Source organism: Leptonychotes weddellii, chromosome 5, assembly GCF_054177405.1.
Source record: "Leptonychotes weddellii isolate Sample4059 chromosome 5, ASM5417740v2, whole genome shotgun sequence".
Taxonomy (NCBI): Eukaryota; Metazoa; Chordata; class Mammalia; order Carnivora; family Phocidae; genus Leptonychotes; species Leptonychotes weddellii.
Window position 1 is genome coordinate 20,853,204 of NC_138373.1, and position 23,615 is coordinate 20,876,818.

General features: G+C 36.5%; 1 protein-coding gene across 1 annotated transcript in view; it reads right to left on the minus strand.

Annotated features, from left to right (window-relative positions):
• The window catches only part of LOC102748978 (phospholipid-transporting ATPase ABCA3-like), a 120,797-nt gene that overhangs the window by 65,422 nt on the left and 31,760 nt on the right, over positions 1-23,615 (minus strand). The window contains exons 5-9 of the mRNA XM_081818873.1: positions 21,550-21,679; positions 12,977-13,131; positions 12,574-12,729; positions 12,057-12,267; positions 9,763-9,913 (exon numbers count right to left, since the gene is read on the minus strand). Coding sequence (XP_081674999.1) covers positions 9,763-9,913; positions 12,057-12,267; positions 12,574-12,729; positions 12,977-13,131; positions 21,550-21,679 — 803 coding nt within the window. The remainder of the gene's footprint in view (positions 1-9,762; positions 9,914-12,056; positions 12,268-12,573; positions 12,730-12,976; positions 13,132-21,549; positions 21,680-23,615) is intronic.

Consider the following 23,615-nt stretch of genomic DNA (forward strand, 5'->3'; position numbering starts at 1 on the left):
CTGGGATCAAGCCCCGCGTCGGGCTCCCTGCTCAGTGGAGAGCCTGCTTCTCCCTCTCCCTCTGCCTGCCTCTCTACCTACTTGTGCTCTCTCTCTGTCAAATAAATAAAATCTTTAAAAAAAATAAAAATAAAAATGTAAAAAACTAAAAATTATTAGGCTTACCTCTTGAAGAATCAGAGGGCAACAGGAAACTGAGTCCCTGTTCTTAAAGAGCCAGCATACTAAATAACTTGGCCAGAGAAATAGCACAGATGTAGCAGCTTGAAAGGTGCCATGGGTATACGTGAAGATTTATTCACTAATTTAGGACATATGTCGGAGGTGGAAGGCAGGGATCTGCAGATTTCTCCAGGAACAAAAGTGCTTACAAGGCATCATTTTTCCTGCCTTCTCTCAACCTAGATAGCCAGAAAGCTTACAGAAGCCAGTTCTAACACAATTTATCTACCTTGTTAGAACTGTGAGGTCCACCCCAACATTCCCTTGCAGATCCACACCACTTAACCCGACTGCCTCAGCAGGTGCTCCTGCAAAGTGACTCATGCTCTGGGAAGAGTGGGGAGATAACCCTGCACACCAGCACACCCACAGTTCCTGCTGCCAGGCCTCTTAGCTGTCTGCACAGGGAAAAAGCCCTGCCCTTATATGTGCCTGCAGATGTCACAGTGGCTAACTGCAGAGGGCCAGGCTGGCCATGCCCATGAGAAATCTGATGGTAGCTACAGCTGGGCCTCTCACAGCATAGAGAGCAAACCCTGCCCCAGCAGCAGGCGAGGCAGGCTGTGGCAGTCATAGCACTGAAGGCCAGCCCCACTTATCAGCATGCCTACAGCAATCACAACTCAACCACAATAGGAAGGAGCATGTAGCCCACACAAGGGACACCCTTGGCACACCTAATTCTAGTGACCAGGGAAGATTGCATTACCTGGCACCACAGTATGCCTTCTACACAAGGCCACTTCTTTCAACACCAGGAGATGTAACTGACCTGCCTAATACATGGAAACAAAGAGAGTCAGACAAAATGACAGAGGAATATGTACCAAATAAAAGAGCAAGCCAAAATCACAGTGAAAGAGCTAAATGAAATAAAGATAGGCAATATGACTGCTCAAGAATTCAAAGTAATGGTCATAAAGATACTTGCTGCACTTAAGGAAAGAGTGGAATTCAGTGAAAACTTCAACAAAGAGATAGAAATTTTTAAAAGAACCAGTCAGAACTGAAGAATTTAATGACTGAAATGAAAAATACACTAGAAGGAATGAACAGCTGATTAGATGATGCAGAAGGATGAATGGATCAACAATCCTGAAGATAGAGTAATGGAAAGCAACCAAGATGAACAGCAAAAAGAAAAAAAAATAATAAAAATTAGAAAAGATTAAGGGATCTCTGTGACATTAACCATAATAACATTTGCATTATAGGGATCCCAGAAAGAGAAAGTGGGGGGAGAAAACTTATTTGAAGAAATAGTAGCTAAAAACTTCCCTAATCTAGGTAAGGTCCAGGAAGCAAGTAAGCCCCAAATAAGATGAAGCCAAGAAGGCCCACACCAAGACACATAGTACTTAAAGTGGCAAAAATTAATGATAGAGAATCTTAAAAACAGCAAGAGAAAAGTTACATAAAAGGGAACCCCCAAAAGGTAACCAGCTGATTTTTCAGCAGAAACTTTGTAGGCTAGAAGAAAGTGGCAATGATATATTCAAAGTGATGAAAGGAAAAAAGCTACAACCAAGAATACTCTATCCAGGAAGGATATCATTCAGAACTAAAGAAGAGACAAAGAGTTTCCCAGACAAATAAAAGTTAAAGGAGTTTCATTACCACTATACCAGCCTTACAAGATGCTAAAGGAATTTAAGTGAAAAGAAAAGGTGATGACTATCTGTAAGAAAATTATGAAAAGAAAAATATCTCACTGGTAAAAGTGAACATATGATAAAGGTAGTAGATTAATGACTTATAATGCCAGTATTGAGGTTAAGTCACAAAAGTAATAAAATCAATTATATCTACAAATTTAGTCAAGAGATACACAAAATAAAAAGATGAAAATGAAATCACATACATAAAACATGCAAGAGGAAGTAAAAATTTACTGCTTTTAAAACATGTTCAAACTTAAGTAATCATCAACTTAAGACACACAGCTGCACACGTTAAGATGCTATATATGAACCCCATGGTAACCACAAATCAAAAACCTGTAATACTCTCTCTCTGTCAAATAAATAAATAAAATCTTTAAAAAAAAAAAAATAGGGAGCCTGGGTGGCTCAGTCGTTAAGCGTCTGCCTTCGGCTCAGGTCATGATCCCAGGGTCCTGGGATCGAGCCCCACATCGGCTCCCTGCTCGGCAGGAGGCCGGCTTCTCCCTCACCCACTCCCCCTGCTTGTGTTCCTGCTCTTGCTATCTCTCTCTCTGTCAAATAAATAAATAAAATCTTAAAAAAAAAAAACAAAAAAATGCTGTAATAGATACACAAAAAGGAAAAAGAAAGGAGTTTAAGCATAACACTAAAGAAAGCCATCAAACCACAAGGGAAAACAGAAAGAGAAGGAAGGAAGGAACAGAGAACTATAAAAACAACCAGGTAACAACAAAATTGCAGTAAGTGCACACCTATCAATAATTACTTTAAATGTAAGGGGACAAATGCTCCAATCAAAAGACATAGGGTGACTGAATGGATAAAAAAAACAAGACCCATCTATATGCTGCCTACAAGAGACTCTCTTCAGACCTTAAGACACATGCAGATAGAAAGTGAAGGGATGGGGTGCCTGGGTGCTCAGTCAGTTAAACATCTGACTCTAGATTTTGACTCAGGTCATGATCTCAGAGTCATGAGATTGAGCCCTCCATTGGGCTCTGCCTCACTGGGTGTGGAGCCTGCTTGAGATTCTCTCTGCCCCTTCCCTGCTCACATGCACTCTTTCTCTCTCTCTCTGTCTCTGGAAAGAAAAGAAAAAAAGAAAGAAAGACAGAGAGAGAGAGAGAAAGAAAGAAAGAAAGAAAGAAAGAAAGAAAGAAAGAAAGAAAGAAAGAAAGAAAGAAAGAAAGAAAGAAAGAAAGAAAGAAAGAAAAAGAAAGATAGATGGAGGAGGGAGGGAAGGAAGGAGGGAGGGAGGGAAGAAGGAAGGAAAGAAGGAAGAAGGAAAAACAAAGAAAATTCAGTGCTAAAAAATGAAAGTGAAGGGATGGAAAAAGATATTCCAGTGCAACAACAGTCGTATCTGTGCACTTTTCCCTCCATGTTCCAGCCACACCGGCCTTTGTCTAGGCTCTCAAATGTGACATGTCCCTTTTTGTTTCTGATATTTTTTCCTCCAAAAATTGTTTCTAACCCACCTCCTCTCCTACCTAAATTTTAGGTAGGATTTTCACTTTCCCTGAGGATTCCAATATAAGAGCACCTTACACTTCCATAAATAACTTTTTATAATTGTGATTCATCAATGATTATTTCACCCATCCGTCAAGTATTTAGGTAGTGCCAGCTATGTGCTAGGCAATGTTCTGGGTCCAGGAGACACAGAAGTGAACAAAACTATGTCCCTGATACATTTTAGTGTAAGACAATACAATAAACAAATAAATGAACAATATGATGTCAGGCAGTTTATCAACCTTTCCTCTTTTTCATCCAGAGTAATGGTTACTATTCATCCCTGTATCCATTGCCCAATATAGAACTATATAAATTTTAAAAATTTGGAAACTTTCTTCTTCATTATCTCAGTTAAGATTAAAGAGAACACTGTGAATCTACATCAAGCAATCATGAAAAGAAAAAATTACATACAAAAATCCCATTTGGATTTGCCTATTCTGAACATGTCATATAAATGGAATTATACAATATGTGGCCTTTTGTGTCTAGCTTCTTTCACTTGTCTTAATGACTTCAAAGTTCATCCATGTTGTAGCATGTATAACATTTCAGTCCTTTTTATAGTTGAATAACATTCCATTATATGGATACACCACATTTTATTTGTCCATACATGAATCAATGGACATTTGGATAACTTCTACTTTTTTACTATTATCGATAATGCTGCTGTAAACTTTTTTGTGGACATAAATTTTCAAAACTCCTGGGTATATCTCTAGATGTGGAATTGCTGGATCAAATGGTAACTCAATGTTTAGCTTTTTGAGGAATTCCCAAATAATTTACCAAAGTGGCTACACTATTCTACATGCCTACCAGCAATGTATAAGGGTTCTGACTTCTCCATATCCAAACTCAAACTTGTATTTTCTTAAAAAAAAAAAAAAATTATCCCATCCTACTGGGTGTGAAGCAGTATCTCATTGTGGTTATTACTTTCTGTTTCTATAATGATTAATGATATTGAGCATCTTCTCATGTGCTTCTTGGCCATTTCTATATATTTTTTTGAAAAACAACTATTCAAATTCTTTGCCCATTTCTAAATTAAATGATTTGTCTTTTAAGAGTGAAGTGAAAAGATACTTTATATATTCTGCATACTCGTCCTTTATCAGATATATGTGATTTACATTTTTCCCCATTATTTGGGCTCTTTTTTTCTTGACAGTGTAGTTGAAGGTGAAACATTTTTAATTTTCATGAAGTCAATTTATCTATTTCTATTTCTTTGTTGCTTATATTTTTTCATGTCACAGCTAAGAAAAATTGCCTAATCCAAGGTCACTAAGATTTATGCCTTTATTTTCTTCTAAAAGCTTCACTCTTATATTTAGGCCTTTGCTCCATTTGACCTAATTTTTTGTCTATGGTGTGAGATTAAGGATCCAGCTTCATTCTTTTGCATGTGAATACCCAATGTCCCAGCATCATTTGCTAAAAAGACTATTCTTGCCCCAGCTGAATTGTTTCTGAATGCTTCAGAAAATCAATTTTATATAAAAGTTTAATCTTGAATTCTGATTTACTTCATTTCTGTGCATGTCTATCCTTATTCTAATGCCATATAGTTTGATTTCTATAGTTTTATAGTAAGTTTTGAAATCAGGAAATATGAATCCTCCAACTTTCCTCTTTTTCAAGATTGTTTTGGTTATTTAGCAACCCTTCCATTTCATATTAATTTTAGGATCAGCCTGTCAATTTCTGCAAAAAAAAAAAAAAGGCAGTTGGAATTTTTTATAGGCATTGTGCTGATTCTGTAGGGAGTATGCCATCTTAATATTAATCCATGAATACAGGATGTCTTTCCATTTCCTTGGGTCTTCTTTAACTTCTTTCAATGATTTTTTTAATAGTTTTCAAAAAGTTATATGTCATATAGTTCTTTTGTTAAATTTTTGCTATTTTATTGTTTCTATGGTACTGTAAATGGAATTACTTTCTTAATTTCATTTTTGGATTGCTCATTGAAAGTGTATAGAGAATATAAGTAATTCTTTAACATTACATTTATATCTTGCAACTTCACTGAATTAGTCCTAATACATTTTTAAAGTTGGTTCTTTATGATTTTCTATATAAATGAACATGTTATCTATGAATATAGATAGTTTCACTCCTTTCTTTCTGATTTGTATTCCTTTTATTTATTTTCTTCTTGAATTGCCTTCTGGTACGATGTTTAATACAAAAGGCAAAACAGATGTCTTGGCTTGTTCCTTATCTTATAAGGAAAGCTTTTATCCTTTTACCATAAATATGATGCTAGCTGTGGGTTTTTCACAGATGCCTTTTAGCAAGCTGAGAAACTTGCTTTCTATTCCTAATTTGTTGAGTGCTTTTATTATGAACGAGTATAGATTGTGTCAAAGGAACTTCTTCATTTTTTGAGATAATCATGTAATTTTTGTCCTTTATTCTATTAATGTGGTGTTTACACTGATAATTTTTGCATGTGAACCAACCTTGTATTCCTGAGACAAATCTGACTAGGTCAAGATGTATAATCCTTTTTAAGTGCTTGTAGATTGGTTTTGCTAGTATTTTGTGTTTGGGTTGAGTTAGGTTTTTGTGGGTTTTTTTGTTTTGTTTTTTGGTTTTTTTTGCCTCGATATTCTAAAAGTGATATTCTATAGTTTTCTCTTCGTCTAGTCTTATTATATGGTTATACTGGCCTCATAGAATGGAATTGGGTTCCCTCTTCTATTTTGGAACAGTTTGTGAAAGACTGTATTCATTTTCACTTGAACATTTGGTAGACTCACCACTGAAGCCACCTGACCCTGGTCTTTTCACTGTGAAAGATTCTGATTCCTAATTCAATCTCTACTTGCTAGAGATCTAATCAAATTCTTAATTTTTTCTTTAGTCATTTTTTAATACTTTACTTTTAAAGTAGTTTTAGGTTTACAATAAAATTGAAAGGTACAGAGATTTCCCATATAAACCCTGCTCTAACATACATAGCCACCCCCACTATCACTATCACTCACCAGAATGTTACATTTTTTTTCACCAAAAATGAGCCTTCATTGACATATCATAATCACCTAACATCCGCAGTTTACTCAAAGGTTTACTCTTGGTGCTATATATTCAATGGTTTGGACAAATGTATAATGACATATATCTATCATTTTATTACAGAGTTTTTTCACTGCCCTAAATATCTGTGCCTATTTATCTCACCCAACCTACATCCTTGGCAACCACTGATCTTTTCATTGTTTCCCCAGTTTTGCCTTTTTCAGAATGTCATATTGTTGAAATCATCTAGTATGTAGCCTCTTCAGATTGGCTTCTTTCACTTAATAATATGCATTTAAGGTTTCTCCACGTCTCCTCACAGTTTGATAGCTCATTTCTATGAAATGTGGAATAATATTCCATTGTCAGGATGAACCATAGTTTATCCACTCACATACTAAGGATCTCTTGTTTGCTTCCAAGTCTTGGCAATTATGAATAAAGCTGCTATAAATATCCATGTGCAGGTTTTTGTATGTAAGTTTTTACCTACTTTGGATACATACCAAGGCATGTGATTGCTGAATCAAATGGTAAGGGTATGTTTAGTTTTGTAGGAAACCACCAAATTGTCTTCCAAAGTGGCTGTGCCATTTTACATTCTGCCAAGCAATGAATGAGAGTCCTTGTTGAATCCACATCCTCGTCAGTATTTGGTGTTGTCAGTGTTCCAGATTTTGGCCATTCTAATCAGTGTGTAGTGGTATCTAATTATTGTTTTAATTTGCATTTACCTGATATGAGGTGAACATATTTATCTGCCACCCCTACGTCTTCTTTGGTGAGGTGTCTGTTAAAGTCTTTGGCCCATTTTTAGGGGTGCCTGAGTGGCTCAGTCAGTTAAGCATCAGACTCTTGGTTTTGGCTCAGGTTGTGATCTCATGGGTCATGAGATTGAGCCCTGTGTTGGGCTCTGGACTCAGTGCATAGTCTGCTTGGGATTCTCTGTCTACCTCTCCTGCTGCCCCTCTCCCCTGCATGCTCTCTCTTTCTCTCTCTTTCTCTCTCTCTCTAAAATAAATAAATCTTTTTAAAAAAGTCTTTGGCCCATTTTTAAGTTGGGTTGTATGTTTTCTTATTGTTGTGCTCTAAGAGTTCTTTGAATATTTTGGATAACAGTCCTTTATCAGATGTGTCTTCTGCAAATATTTTTCCCAATCTGTGGCTTGCCTTCTAATTCTGTGGATATTGCCCATCACAGAGCAGAGTTTTTCATTTTAATAAAGTTCAGCTTTTCAGTGATTTCTTTCAGAGATCATGCTATTGGTGTTGTATCTAAAACTCATTGCCATACCAAAGGGCATCTAGGTTTTCTCCTAGATTATCTTCTAGCAGTTTTATAGTTTTTCATTTTACATTTAGACCTATGATCCATTTTGAGTTAATTTTTGTGAAGGGTGTAAGATATTTTTTTGCGTATGGATGTTCTAGCACCATTTGTTGAAGAGACTATCTTTTCTCCATTGTATTGCCTTTGCTCCTTTGACAAAGATCAGTTGACTATATTTATGTTGGTCAATTTCTGGACATGCTGTTCTGTTCCACTGATCTATTTTTCTATTCTTTCACTAATATCACACCGTCATGATTATGGAAGATTTACAGCAAGTCTTGAAATTGGTTAGTGTCTCCAACACTGTTCTCCTTCAATACTGTGTTGCCTATTTTGGGTCTTTTGCCTCTCCATATAAACTTTAGAATCAATTTGTTGATATCCATCAAGTAACTTATTGGGAATTTGATTAGGATTGCATTGAATCAAGGAGTGCCTGGGTGGCTCAGTCAGTTGAGGGTCTGACTCTTGATCTCAGCTCAGGATTTGCTCTCAGGGCTGTGAGTTTGAGCCCCATGCTGGGCATGGAGACTATTTGGGGAAAAAAAAAAAAAAGGATTGCATTGAATCTATAGAGCAAGTTGGGAAAAACTAACACCCGACAATACTGAGTCTTCCTATTCATAACATAAAATATCTCATTTTTTAGTTTTTCTATTTCATGCATCCAACTTTGGTAGTTTTCCTCATATAGAACTTGCATATATTTGGTAGACTTAATACCTAAGCATTTCATTTTTGGAGGTGTTAAATTTTAGAAGTGTGTTTATAATTTCAAAATACATTTGTTCACTGACAATATATAGGAAAGTGATTTACTTTTGCATATTAACTTTGTATACTGCATCTTTGCTATAATCACTTATTAATTCCAGGAGGGTTTGTCAATTCTTTCAGACATTTTGTATAGGATGATTGTGTCATCTGTAAACAAAGATTTATTTCTTCCTTACCAATCTACATACATTTCCTTGTCTTTTCTTATTACATTAGCTAGGACTTTCAGCATAATGTTGGAAAGCTGTGATGAGAAGGGACTTCCTTCCTATGTTCCTGATATTAATGGGAAATTTCAAGTTTCTCACCACTGAGTATGATGTTAGCTATAAGCTTTTTGTAGATATTCCTTACCCAGTTGAAGAAGTTCCCCTCTATTTATCTTCTTTTGAGAATTCCAACAAGCTTGCTTTAAGGGAATATGATGCTAGTAATTACATCTTGCAAGAAGATGAAGTTGGCACAGTCCCTGGAAGTTTATGATAAATTTCCTCTTCCCTTAGTTTCTGTCTTTTGCAGTTTGCCTGGCTTTGCCAATGGCACAGCCCCAATTGCCATATGAAACCCTGATGCAGAGCTGTGCACTGTCACACTGTAAGACCCTAACATGAAGCCAGAGCCCAAAGGTCTAACAGCACTGTACAGTGTATATGCATTTATATACATGGCCACTCTGTCTGCAAGACGTTTTAATGGAAAAAGTAGGAAGTTTCTTTTGCAATGTCTGCTAAAGAATGAGCATCTGCCAACAAACCTACTAGTGCCATTCCAGAAGCCAATCAACATTAAAAGGTCATTTGTTGGAACCCTCTTTGTAAAGTTTAGAAAGGACTAGCTTTTCTACCCCAAAGACAATGCCATCTTTACATCTGATTCCAATAGCTGTACTACTATTTTCCATGGCCTTCATAGCATATACAACTTGAAAAATTCTTCCATCAGGCCAGAATGTAGAGGCTGACAGGTCATACCCTGCCCCAACTGAGCTCACAATGCTGAAACTTCCGGCGCTTCAAGTCCTAAAGCACACCGGAGCCACAGACTAGTAACAGACTCTCTTACTGGGTGCCTTGGAAGGTAAATTTTTGACTATAATTTGTCAAGTGGCAACCAGAAAGAATCTACTTGCCAAGCCCAAGGAAACCTGGAAAAGTAATAGTTATTTCTGGTAACCAAAAACCATTTATCTAACATTCTCTGGATCCATACCTGTGTGTGTATTCTTTGGGTAGGATAAATGATAATTCAGCTGCAACATTGTTCTCCAATCTGGCTTCAGGTATATGTTGATCAACCACTCGAATAATTTCTTCAACATTACAGTGAGGCTCCTTCACCATAATTATGTGGTATCCCACACCTGAAAATATCCATTTAAAAATCAAAATTATAAAAATGTAACCTTCCAAATTAAACACTCCCTTCCCCCCAAAACAGTCTCTTGCCTGTTAAAAATTTCATTTTTTTTTTTTTTAGGTTCTCAGTGTTATTTATTATAGCTTCCATTCTGACATTTTCTTATTTAAACTAAGGAAAAATATATTTCCCATATTACAAATACACAAGAAAACAAATACTCTTTTCTTCAGTGATTAATGATAAAAACAATGGAGACTACAAAGGAAAAATGTGACCTGATTTTTAATTTGATAAGAGGAATCATGTTTGTGCTTAGGAGCAAATGGATTTCAAATTACCTTCAAGTCATTCCTCTTAGTCAGTTCCTGACTCTTTAACCTTTGGATGTATAGGTTTCATATGCTGACCAGAATTTAAACTTGTTAAAGTTTTAATGTTTTATATATTTTTTGGATTTTCTTCCTTCCATCATTCTTTAAATACTTAATGCTTACTCACCACATTTCAGACACGTCAAAAGTGGAAACTTTTACCTCACTATATTAATGAATGAAAACTGTAAAATTTCACCTTACTGTACTAGGAAGTCTTACTTTGTCATACGAAAACAGGCTGTGTGGACTTCCAATGCCAAGTCTGCCTGATCCGTTCAGGATTTTATACACATGCATGTTTGTGCACACATCTGTGTATAAGTATACACACATACTTATCTTTCTGATCTTGTTGCTCTTATATTATCATTCATCACTTTAAGGTGGTTTACTGTTATATCCTAGAATGGAGCCTTTGAATTCACTATTTCTAACTTCTTCTTATATGTACATTTGTACATCTAATGAAAACCACTCTTGTTTTTTTCAGTGCCCTTCCATTTTCTACCCCTGACCATCAAACTTAATTTCTTATTGATCCTCCCCAAAAACCTTCGGATCCAGGCCAACTTCCTCATTGTTCCAGGGGTAAAAAAGGCCCATTTTTATCCTCTTGCTCTTACTTACTTATCCAATTTCCTTAAAAATTGTGTTCTTTTCTCCATTGCCTTTATAAAGCCTACAACTGAAGACACTCTATGGATAATCAATATACTTGAGTAATACTTTTGTGTCTACAACTAACCTACTATGGAAATATCAATTTCTATATCCTCATATATAAGTTCAAAAGCATTCAACAATATGAGTCCCTCTCTTTCTGATATTCACCAAATTGACTATTTAAAACCCAACATCCTCCTTGATGGGGAAGTGGTAGCATATGAGAATGCAAAGCATGGGCTGTGGTATCAGAGGGACCCAGGTCCATTTACTGACATGGTTTGAATACATTATTTAATATGAGCCCCAGTGTTCTACTTCATAAAAATGGTGATGTCATAAAGATTAGATAAGATTATGTGTGTAAACGTGAATAACTCACCTGTAATAAATGTGAGTTGAGTGAATGAATTCAAATACTGAATTCATGATTAATAGAATCATATCATGTTTAACTATTCTCATTAATTTGTCTCCTCCCAATTTTGAAGCACTCACTGCTTTGAGCCATGTAATTTCAGAACCAATTATATAGGTTTTTGTATTGTTCATTTTCAATGTACTAGTTTTACTGACTAACCAGACTATTTATTTATTCAAAGTCAAGAAGTCAAGACAATTTTATTTCAAGTTCGGTCATTTTCTGTTCAATAAATTCTTGTTGATCAAGTGCCACATCTCAGGAATATTCATGAAAATAAACTTGAAAGCATTTAACTCATTACACTAGAAGTTTGATATTGATTTGATTGAAAAGGGTCAGAAATTTCTAGTCATTGATTTTTCTCCTCTCAAAGCCATGAATCTATGTACCAAATCCCTCAGAAGCATTACTTTACTCTTGCAACAAATTTAACACTTCATGACTTTTGTGGGGTCAACAAAGCATATTTTCCAAGTCAGAATACACTTATTAAGTAATAATCAGAAGTAATTAAATAGACAGGAACTGTCTAAATTACAAAGAGTTGATTTCAATGTTTAGCTCTAACATAATAAGACACAGGAAGCTTTTGAAGACCTGTGTAGAGTGACACAAATAATAATCATGTTAGAATAATATTATTAAGCCATTAGCACCCAAACAATGATCAAAAGGAGAGAGACCATATATTCTTTTCAGGAAAATTGAAGAGCCACAACACTGCAGGGATCCCTTGACCATGATGGCTATACGGTCACCCAGGACATCAGCTTCATCCATGTGGTGGGTGGTCAGTAAGATGGTACGATCATGTTTATACTGCTGAAGGACATTCCAGGTGAATCTCCTTGAGACTGGGTCCATGCCAGATGTTGGCTCATCAAGTATCACCACCTAAAGACCAGAAGAGCAATTCCATGATCCATGTTGTGTCCCTTATGGGGTAACTTACTATTTATGGGGGGCATATTTAAGTTAAGATACATAATTTACACTATATTACATTAAGAACTCTGTAAAATTAATAGTAATTTCAAACCCCATAACCACATTACACCACCTGGTCAGTAATGGGAATCCCCTCTGATTATCATTTTGGAAGTTCCTTTTAGAAAGTTAGATTCATATCAGCTCTTAGGTTTGTGTCAGGTGAGTTTCACTTATCAGCTGGAGCAGGGACTCATGTTAACCATTCTTTACCTGGGAACCTCCTATAAGTGCTATAATGATGGAGAGTTTGCGCTTCATTCCTCCACTCAGTGACTTTGCAAGTGCATCATGCTTTTCCAGCAGGCCAAAAGAAGTCAGCATTTTATTAATTTCTGTGAGACGTATCTCTGGAGGTACTCCTTTTATCTAGAAAGATAGGGCCAGAGTTTACATGGTGCTTCCAACTTTATACTTAAAAAAATTCTTACATCAGAACTTCTTTTACACATTTATCTATATATAAGACAATTCTTCTTCCTTTTGCCTTCCTTTATGGTTTTAAAAGAACAATGCCAAAAAAACCTTCCACTAAATTAGAGTAAGGATGTTGATCCTTGGTCACACTGCCTGAAGCATATGAAGAGTGGAGGAAAAGAACATCTCTCTGACTCACCACACAGTAGAAATAGAGATGTTCTGATACTGTCAATTCTGAAAACAATATGTTATCCTGGGGGCAAAAGCCCAAGTTATTCCTGATGTGAACCATGTCTTTTGAGATATCATATCCATTAATATACACCTTTCCACTTGTAGGAAGAGTCAAACCTGGAATTAAGCAGAAGACATGACAGAAGCTTAGCCTCTGTGAGAGAACCTGACAACACACGTCCATTAGCACCTAAACTTCAGTCTACTTAAGGATTACTAAAAGAAGTTATCAGAGTCTTCTACAGAAGTAATAGTCTGGTAAGTATAAGTGGTCTGGTGATGGGGAAAGAAATAATTTTTCCTTTATTTTTTGCTTATCCATATATTCTAGTTTTCAATGAGTACAAAATAATATTAATTACTTGAGTAATATAAAATGCTTTGAAGAATTTGCTGTTCCAATATTCTAGTACTGCTGTCTGCCATTTGATAACATATGTGAGCCATACTATGATCTGAGCACAGCATTATGAACACTGTGGTTGATTTTTTTAATGAAAAATTCAGAATGTAGGACCCCTACCCTCTAGAAGTTAAAATTTTGTTGGAAGATAAAACATAATCTCATGTAATAGTCTAAAAATGTTTGCATAACATTTATGCATAGATGGCAACTGGGCCATTTTTCTGATGAAACAGTTGATAACATACTAAATATAGTTATAAAACTTCTTAAGTTCCACAACTCAATAATTCTATTTTAATGGGTACTTGGGTGTGCAGTTGGTTGAGAGTTGGACTCTTGGTTTTGGCTCAGATCTGCTCTCAGGGTCATGGGATCAAGCCCTGTGTTGGGCTCCCTGCTCAGCGTGGAGTCTGCTTGTGTTTCTCTCTACCTCCCCCCCCGCCACACACACTCTCTCTCTCTAAAATAAATAAAATAAATCTTTAAAAAATAATTCCACTTTAAAAAGTACACTCTGAGGGGCACCTGGGTGGCTCTGTCAGTTAAGCATCCAACTCTTGATTTCAGCTCAGGTCATGATCTCAGGATTGTGAGATTGAGCCCCATGTGGGGCCCTGAGCCCAGCCCGTAGTTTGCTTGAGATTCTCTTTCTCCCTCTGCCTCTCCCCGACAAAGCTCTGAACAAATAATAATAATGTAAAAAAATTTTAAAAAACAGTCTGAAAAGGAAAAATGTATTCAAGATTGTCCATTACATTTAGGGTAATTAAACGTTCTCCTTTACTCTAGTTGCTAGGCCCTCTAACCCATTTAACATTTGTCCCAGATCTTTCATTTTTAACAAAGTGTCATTATTAATGATATTAACATAAGATGGGGCAGAGACTGGGTTGGAATGCCTCTAACTTTGTGTATCTGACTTCTGGCATTATTTTGTCTAGTGGGTGAGAAACATGTACAATAAATAGAGTTTATCACACTTTAATGCATGGTGTCTGAAAGAGGAACAGTACCAATGTTTTCTGACACAATGTCACCAACACATCCATTTCAAGAAAATTATACAGGAACTCCCTGATACAATAAAATGGGATAAGATGACTGAGGCTATGAACAGTTAACATAGCCAAAACATAGCAGTAGAGTGCACACAACATACACCAGAAACATTTCCTGAAGCACCAGGCCTTGGACAATATATGACCTCTTAGAGCCATTACTCTCAGGAGTGGAAAACATAAGAGGCTTTCCTAACACACAGAAGAAGACAGAGACCTAGACAAAATGCCAGGGTGGAGGAATTCATCCCAAAAGAAAGAACAAGAAAAGGTCACAGCCAGGAATATAATCAAAACAGATACGAGAATATGCCTGATCTAGAATTTAAAAACAAGCATAAGGATACTAGCTGGGCTTAAGAAAAGCATAGAAGACCCAGGGAGTCCCTTAGGGCAGAGATAAAAGACCTAAAACTAGTCAGGCCAAAATAAAAACTGCTGTAACTGAGATGCAAAACCAACTGGATGTAATGACCACAAGAATGCAAGAAGCAGAGGAAAGAATAAGTGATACAGAAGACAAAATTATGGAATATAATGCTGAAAAGAAGAGGGAAAAAAAATACTGGATCATGAATATATACTTAGGGAATTCAGCAACTCCGTAAAGTGTAACAACATTCATATCACAGGAGTCCCAAAAGAAGAGGGGGTGGAAGGGGTAGAGGGTTTATTTGAGCACATTAAAGCTGAAAACTTCCCTAATCTGGGGAAAGAAACAGATGTCCAAACCCAGGAGGCACAGAGAACTCCAATCAAAATCAACAAAAGCAGGCCAACACCAAGACACAGGGAGGTAAAATTTGCAAAAAACAAAGATAAGGAAAAAAAAATCCTAAAAGCAGCAAGGGAAAAGAAATCCTTAACTTACAAGGGAAGACAAAGTTAGAAGCTGATCTGTCCACAGAAACTTGGCAAGCCAGAAGAAAGCAGCATGATATATTCAACATGCTGAATGGGAAAAATATGGAGCCAAGAATATTTTATCCAGCAAGGCTGTTAATTCAGGATAGAAGGAGAGATAGTTTCCCAAACAATAACTAAAGGAGTAGATGACCATTAAGATAGCCCTGCAAGAAATATTAAAGGGGACTCATGAGTGGAAAAGAAAGACCAAATGTGACAAAGACTAGAAAGGAACAGAAGAATCTCCAGAGGCGCCTGGGTGGCTCAGATGGTTAAGCGTCTGCCTTTGGCTCGGTCATGATCCCAGGGTCCTGGGATCAGGCCCCACATCGGGCTCCCTGCTGAGCAGGGAGCCTGCTTCTCCCTCTACCTATGACTGCTGCTCCCCCTGCTTGTACACTCTCTCTCTCTTTCAAAAATAAATAAAATCTAAAAAAAAAAAAAGTGACTAGAACTTAAGAAATTAAAAAAAAAAGAAAAATGACATCACAGGTAATACAGTGGCACTAAATTCATATCTATCAATAATCACACTGAATGTAAATGGATTTAATGCCCCAATCAAAAGACATAGGGTATCAGAATGAATAAAATAATAAGACCCACCAATATGCTGGCTACAAGAGAATCATTTTAGACCTAAATACACATGCAGATTGAAAGTGAGGGGATGGGGGGCACCTGGATGGCTCAATCATTTAAGTGAATGCCTTCGGCTTGGGTCATGATCCCAGGGCCCTGGGACTGAGACCCACTTTGGGCTCCCTAATCAGTGGGGAGCCTGCTTCTCCCTCTGCTCCTCCCCCCCTCCGCTTGTGCTTGCTCTCTCTCTCCATCAAATAAATAAATGAAATCTTAAAAAAAAAAAAAAAACAAGAAAAAAACAAACAAACAAAAAGCCCAGTAGAACTAGAAGCTGGTTCTTTGAAAGAATTAATAAGATCAATAAACCCCTAGCCAGACTTATCAAAAAGAAAAGAGAAAGGGCCCAAATGAATAAAATAACAAATAATAAAGGAGAGATCACAAGCAAAAGCAGAAAAATACATACAATCATAAAAGAATATTATGAAAAATTATATGCCAACAAACTGGACAACCAGGAAGAAAGGGATACAATCTTAGAAACCTATAAACTACCAAAACTGAAACAGGAAGAAATAGAAAATTTGAACAGACCTATAACCAGAAAAGAAATTGAATCAATAATCAAAAACCTCCCAACAGGGGCACCTGGCTAGCTCAGTTAATAGAGCATGCTCTCAGGGTCGTGAGTTCAAGGCCCACACGGGGTTATAAATAAACTAAAAAAAAAAAAAAAAAAAAATCTCCCAGCAAACAAAAGTCCAGGGCCAGATGGCTTCCTGGGAAATTCTACCAAACATTTAAAGAAGAGTTAACAGCTTTTCTTCTCAAACTGTTCCAAAAAATCGAAATGGAAGGAAAACTTCCAAACTCATTATATGAGGTTAACATTACCTTGATTCCAAAACCGGACAAAGACCCCACTAAAAAGGAGAATTACAGGCCAATGTTCCTGATGAACATGGATGCAAAAATTCTCAACAAGATACTAGCAAATCAAATCCAACAGTTCATTAAGAGAATCATTCACCATAATCAAGTGGGATTTATTCCTGGGCTGCAAGCGTGGTTCAATATTCACAAATCAATCAAAACAATATTATGCATTAATAAAAGAAAGGGTAAGAACCATATGATCCTCTCAATAGATGCAGAAAAAAGCATTTGACAAAGTATAGCACCCATTTTTTATAAAAACCCTAAACAAAGTAGGGATAGAGGGAACTTAACTCAACATCATAAAGGCCATATATGAAAGATCCACAGTGAATATCATCCTCAATGGGGAAAAACTGAGAGCTTTTCCTCTATGGTCAGGAACAAGACAAGGATGTCCATTCTCACCACTGTTATTTAACATAGTACTGGAAGTCCTAGCCTTAGCAATCAGACAACAAAAAGAAAGAAAAGGCATCCAAATCGGCAAAGAAGAAGTCAAACTCTCACTCTGCAGATGATATGATACTTTATGTGGAAAACCCAAAAGACTCCACTCCAAAACTGCTAGAACTCATACAGGAATTCAGTAAAGTGGCAGGATATAAAATCGGTCCACAGAAATCAGTGGCATTTCTATACACCAACAAGACAGAAGAAAGAGAAATTAAGGAGTTGATCCCATTTACAATTGCACCCAAAACCATAAGATACCTAGGAATAAATCTAACCAAAGAGGCAAAGAATCTGTACTCAGAAAAGTCATAAAAGAAATTGAGGAAGGCACAAAGAAATGGAAAAACGTTCCATGCTCATGGATTGGAAGAACACATATTGTTGAAATGTCTATACTACCCAAAGCAATCTACACATTTAATGCAATTCCTATCAAAACACCATTAGCATTTCTCACAGAGCTAGAACAAACAATCCAAAAATTTGTATGGAACCACAAAAGACCCCAAATAGCCAACGCAATGATTGAACACTACATCAAAAACTAATGATGTACTGTATGGTGGCTAACTTAACATAATAAAAAAATAAAGAAATAGAAAAGAGAAAAGAAAAGCTGGAGGCATCAAATTCTGGACTTCAAGCTGTATTACAAAGCTGCAGTCATCAAGACAGTATGATACTGGCACTAAAGCCGACAGAGATCAATGGAACAGAATAGAGAACCCAGAAATGGACCCACAACTGTATGGTCAACTAATCTTCGACAAAGTAGGAAAGGATATCCAATGGAAAAAAGACAGTCTCTATAGCAAATGGGGTTGGGAAAACTGGACAGCAACATGCAGAAGAATGAAGTAGACCACTTTCTTATGCCATACAAAAAATAAACTCAAAATGGATGAAAGATCTAAATGCGAGACAGGAAACATTAAAATCCTAGAGGAGAACAAAGGCAGCAACCTCTTTGACATCAGCCACAGCAACTTACTAGAGATGTCTCCAGAGACAAAGGAAACAAAAGCAAAAATCAACTTAGGATAAAAAGCTTCTGCACAGCAAAGGAAACAATCAACAAAGCTAAAAGGCAACCTTTGGAATGGGAAAAAATATTCGCAATGATATATCTGATAAAGGGTTAGTATCCAAAATCTATAAAGAACTTCTCAAACTCAACACCCAAAAAACAAATAATCCAGTTAAGAAATGGGCAGAAGACATGAATAGACACTTTTCCAAAGAAGACATCCAGATGGCTAACAGACGCATGAAAACATGCTCAACATCACCTGGCCATCAGGGAAATACAAATTAAAACCACGATGAGATACCACCTCACACCTGTCAGAATGACTAAAATTAACAACATAAGAAACAACTGATTTTGGTGAGGATGCAGACAAAGGGGAACCCTTTTACACTGTTGGGGGGAATACAAACTGGTGCAGCCACTCTGGAAAACAATATGGAGGTGCCTCAAAAAGTTAAAAATAGAACTACCTTATGACCCAGCAATTGCACTACTAGGTATTTACCTAAAGGATACAAAAATACTGATTCAAAGGGGTACATGTACCCTGATGTTTATAGCGGCATTATCAACAATAGCCAAACTATGGGAAGAGCTCAAATGGCAATCAACTGATGAATGGGTAAAGAAGATGTGGCATATATATACAATAGAATATTATTCAGTCACCAAAAAGAATGAAATCTTGCCATTTGTAATGACAAGGATGGAGCTAGTGTGTACCATGCTAAGTGAAGTCAGTCAGAGAAAAACAAATACCAAATGATTTCACTTATGTGAAATTTAAGAAACAAAACTGATGAACATATGGGAAGGGAAATAAAAGAGAGGGAAGCCTAACTTAAGAGACTCTTTAACTACAGAGAACAAACTGAGGGTAGCTGGAGGGGAGGTAGGCTGGGGATGTGCTAAATGGGTGATGGGTTTAGGAGGTCATTTGCTGTGATGAGCACTGGGTGTTATATGTACATAATGAATCATTAAATTCTATTCCTGAATCTAGTATTACACTATAGGTTAACTAAGTGGGATTTAAATAAAACTTGAAACATTAATAAATAAATGAATAAATAAATAGATATACCTTAAATCCTTATAAAAAAACAAATATCTGGCTTATTAGTATACATTGATGATATGAATGAAGTTATTGCCTCATCTGAAATGTACTGGTTGCTATGAATTACAAGTGGATCACTTGAGTAAAGTGAGAATTTTCTGGAATTGTAGTGAATTTCTCCAGTTTAACAGGCAATTGGATTACAGAGATGTATGCATGTCAAAATCAGCAAATAAACACTTAAAATTTAAGTGTTTCATCATAATAAAATTTTATACCAAAAGAAAAATTATAGTTAAAATATGCATATAAAATTGTCTAGTAAAAAGCATACTAACATCTAAAATTAATTTTGAGATGCCTAAAAATGGGATCAATAGATATGTGACAACTGCAGTAAAATATTAAAATAGTAGAATCTAGGTGGTAGGTGTAAGGGTATAAAATCTTTCATCCTGGATGAATGTTTGAAATTTTTTAATTTAAATTCAATTAGCCAAGGTATAGTACATCATTGGTGTTTGATATAATGCTCAATGATTCATCAGTTCAGTGTAACACCTAGTGCTCATCACATCACATGCCCTCCTTAATGCCCATCGGGCAGTTATCCCCACCCACCTCCCTTTCTGCCACCCTCAGTTTGTTTCCCAGAGTCAAGAGTCTCATATAGTTTGTCTCCCTCTCTGATTTCTTCCCAGTTTTCCCCCCTACCCCATTGTCCTCTACACTATTCCTTATGTTCCACATATGAGTGAAACCATATGATAATTGTGTTTCTCTGATTGACTTATTTCACTTAGCATAATACCCTCCAGTTCTATCCATGTCAATGTAAATGGTAGATATTCATCTTTCTGATGGCTGAGTAATATTCCATTGTATATATGGACCACATCTTCTTTATCCATTCATCTTTTGAAGGACATCTCAGCTTCCTCCCACAGTTTGGCTATTGTGGACATTGCTGCTATGAACATTGGGGTGCATGTGCCCCTTCTTTTCATTATATCTGTATCTTTGGGGTAAATACCCAGGAGTGCAACTGCTGGGTCATAGGGTAGCTCTATTTTTAACATTCTGAGGAACCTCCATACTGTTTTCCAGAGTGGCTGTACCAACTTGCATTCCCAGCAACAGTGTAAGAGGGTTTCCCTTTCTCCACATCCTCACCAACATCTGTTGTTCCCTGTCTTGTTAATTTTAGCTATTCTGACTTGTGTAAGGTGGTATCTCATTGTGGTTTTGATTTGTATTTCCCTGATGGCAAGTGATGTTGAACATTTTTTCATGTGTCTGTTGGCCATTTGTATGTCTTTGAAGAAGTGTCTATTCATGTCTTCTGCCCATTTCTTGACTGGATTATTTGTTTTTTGGGTGTTGAGTTTGAGAAGTTTCTTTATAGATCTTGGATACCAGCCCTTTACCTGTAATGTCATTTGCAAATATCTTCTTCCATTCCGTAGCATTGCCTTTTAGTTTTGTTAATTGAAAAATTTTAAATAAATATAAAAATCCATTCATAAGAATATATATTATACATTTTACAATGAAAACTATGTAAATTGAATTAGAATGGGTTTCCTATGAAGGGGACAGGGGAATAAAAGGGAAAGTAAGACAAAAGAAAATAAAGGAACAAATTAAAAAAAAAGAAGAGGGTCTTTGCATTCATCAATGAGAACAGTATATTATGAAGAAGATGCATGTGAGATGCAAAAATAAATACTGATTTTTAAACTTTACAACAAATGATTTGTACTTTAAGAAGAGTGTGAATTGACTATGGACTCTGAGAAACAAACTGAGGGTTCGGTGGGGGATGGGTTAACCTGGTGATGGGTATTAAAGAGGGCACGTATTGAATGGAGCACTGGGTGTTATACGCAAACAATGAATCATGGAACACTACATCAAAAACTAATGATGTAATGTATGTTGATTAACATAATAAAATAAAATTAAAAAATAAGAGTGTGAATTAATCAACAACTGTGTATATAACTTAAATAACAATGATGTCAATGTTAAGAGGGTACACAGAAGCTTCAGAGTTTGATGCACAGTATCTGTGATCAGGGTGACCCTGAAAACTTACCTGTGAGAATTGATAAGGTGGTAGTCTTTCCTGCCCCATTAGGTCCCAGAAGAACAGTGATTTGCCCCTCATATACATTGAAAGATAAGTTTTTTACTGCCATGATGGTATCCTTCTCCACTGTGAATTCCTATGAAAATAAAAAAACAAATACTACCTTTATGTCTATTATTACTGCTTATAAAGGACAGGCATGTCTATCAATCATCCAGAAAAGAACAAATGACAGAACATTAATCTCAAAGGAGAAAAAGTGAAAGCACAGAAAAGATAAAACTGTGAAAAATAAACAATATTTAAAGGTAATATATGCAGAGACCTTAAAAGTAGGTCTACAAAACTCCTACTGAACCATCTCATCCAGTCCCACTTCATTCCAGCTACTGTCTTGAGGTTGATAATGCCACAGTCTGCCCCAATCAATGTCTTCCTGCTAAGTTCCAGAACTTCATGCTGGACACCCATTATACTAGGTTTCCTTGCGGCACTCCCAACACTACTCATTAGCATCTCTGAAAATGTATTCCTCATGCCACATTCCTTACCATAACCCACATAGATGTACAGACAGAAACCTGAGACTGACTTACCTTACACATTTCCCTCTGCCTCATCTACTAAAACTAATCACTTATAATCAATCCATTTATTCAAAAGATATTTATTGAGGGCCTATACTATGTGGCATACATTGTGTAAGGTATTATTAATACATTAATGAACAAGACCAAAACAGCTCCTGCTCTCATGAGAGAAAAATTCCAGTAGGAGAAACACACAAAGAGCAAAAACCTGTAAATGATTACCTATTGCAGTAACATTGGTAGATGGTGCTACTTTATATAAGATAGTCAAGTAAAGCTCCTTGAAGTCATAAAGTTTTTTTATTAGTTTCAGAGGTATAATTTAGGGATTCATCAGTTGCATATAACACCCAATGCTCATTACATCAAGTGCCCTCATAAATGCCCATCACTCAATTATCCCACCTCCCCTCCAGCAGACCTCAGTTTGTTTCCTAGAGTTCAGCATCTCTTATGGTTTGCCTCCCTCTCAATCTTCATCTTATTTTTCCTTGCCTTCCTCTATGTTATTTGTTTTGTTTCTTAAATTCCACATATGAGTGACATCATATGGTATTTTTCTCTGACTTATTTCACTTAGCATAATACCCTCTAGTTCCACCCATGACATTGCAAATGGCAAGATTTCATTCTTTTACATGGCTGAGTAAAATTCCATTGTGTGTGTGTGTGTGTGTTTGTATGTACATATACATATACATATACATATACATATATATATATATATATATATATATACATACCACATCTATTTTGCCTTTTAGTTTTTTTTTTAAGATTTCATTTATTTATTTGACAGAGTGAGAGAGCACAAGCAGGGGGAACAGTAGAGAGAGGGAGAAGCAGGCTCCCCACCAAGCAGGGAGCCCGATGCGGGGCTTGATCCCAGGACCCTGAGATCATGACCTGAGCTGAAGGAAGACACTTAACCATCTGAGCCACCCAGGCGCCCCGCTGTTTAGTTTTGTTAACTGTTTCCTTTGCTGTGCAAAAGCTTTTTATCCTGATGAAGTCCCAATAGTTGATTTTTTTAAGTCTCTATTTTTAAAAAATTTTTATTATGATCAGTTCATTTTTGCTTATGTTTCCCTTGCCTCTGGGGATGTGTCTAGCAAGAAGATTCTGCAGCTGAGGTAAAAGAGGTTGCTGCCTGTGTTCTCTTCTAGAATTTTGATGGATTCCTTTCTCATATTTAGGTCTTTCATCCATTTTGAGTTTATTTTTGTGTATGGTGTAAGGAAGTGGTCCAGTTTCATTCTTCTGCATGTGGTGTCCAATTTCCCCAACACTCTTTGTTGAAGAGACTGTCTTCTTTCCATTGGATATCCTTTCCTGTTTTGTCGATGATTAGTTGGCCATAGAGCTGAGGGTCAATTTCCGGACTCTCTATTCTGTTCCATTGATCTATGTGTCTGTTTTTGTGCCAGTACCATACTGTCTTGATGACTACAGCTTTGTAATACAGCTTGAAGTCCAGAATTT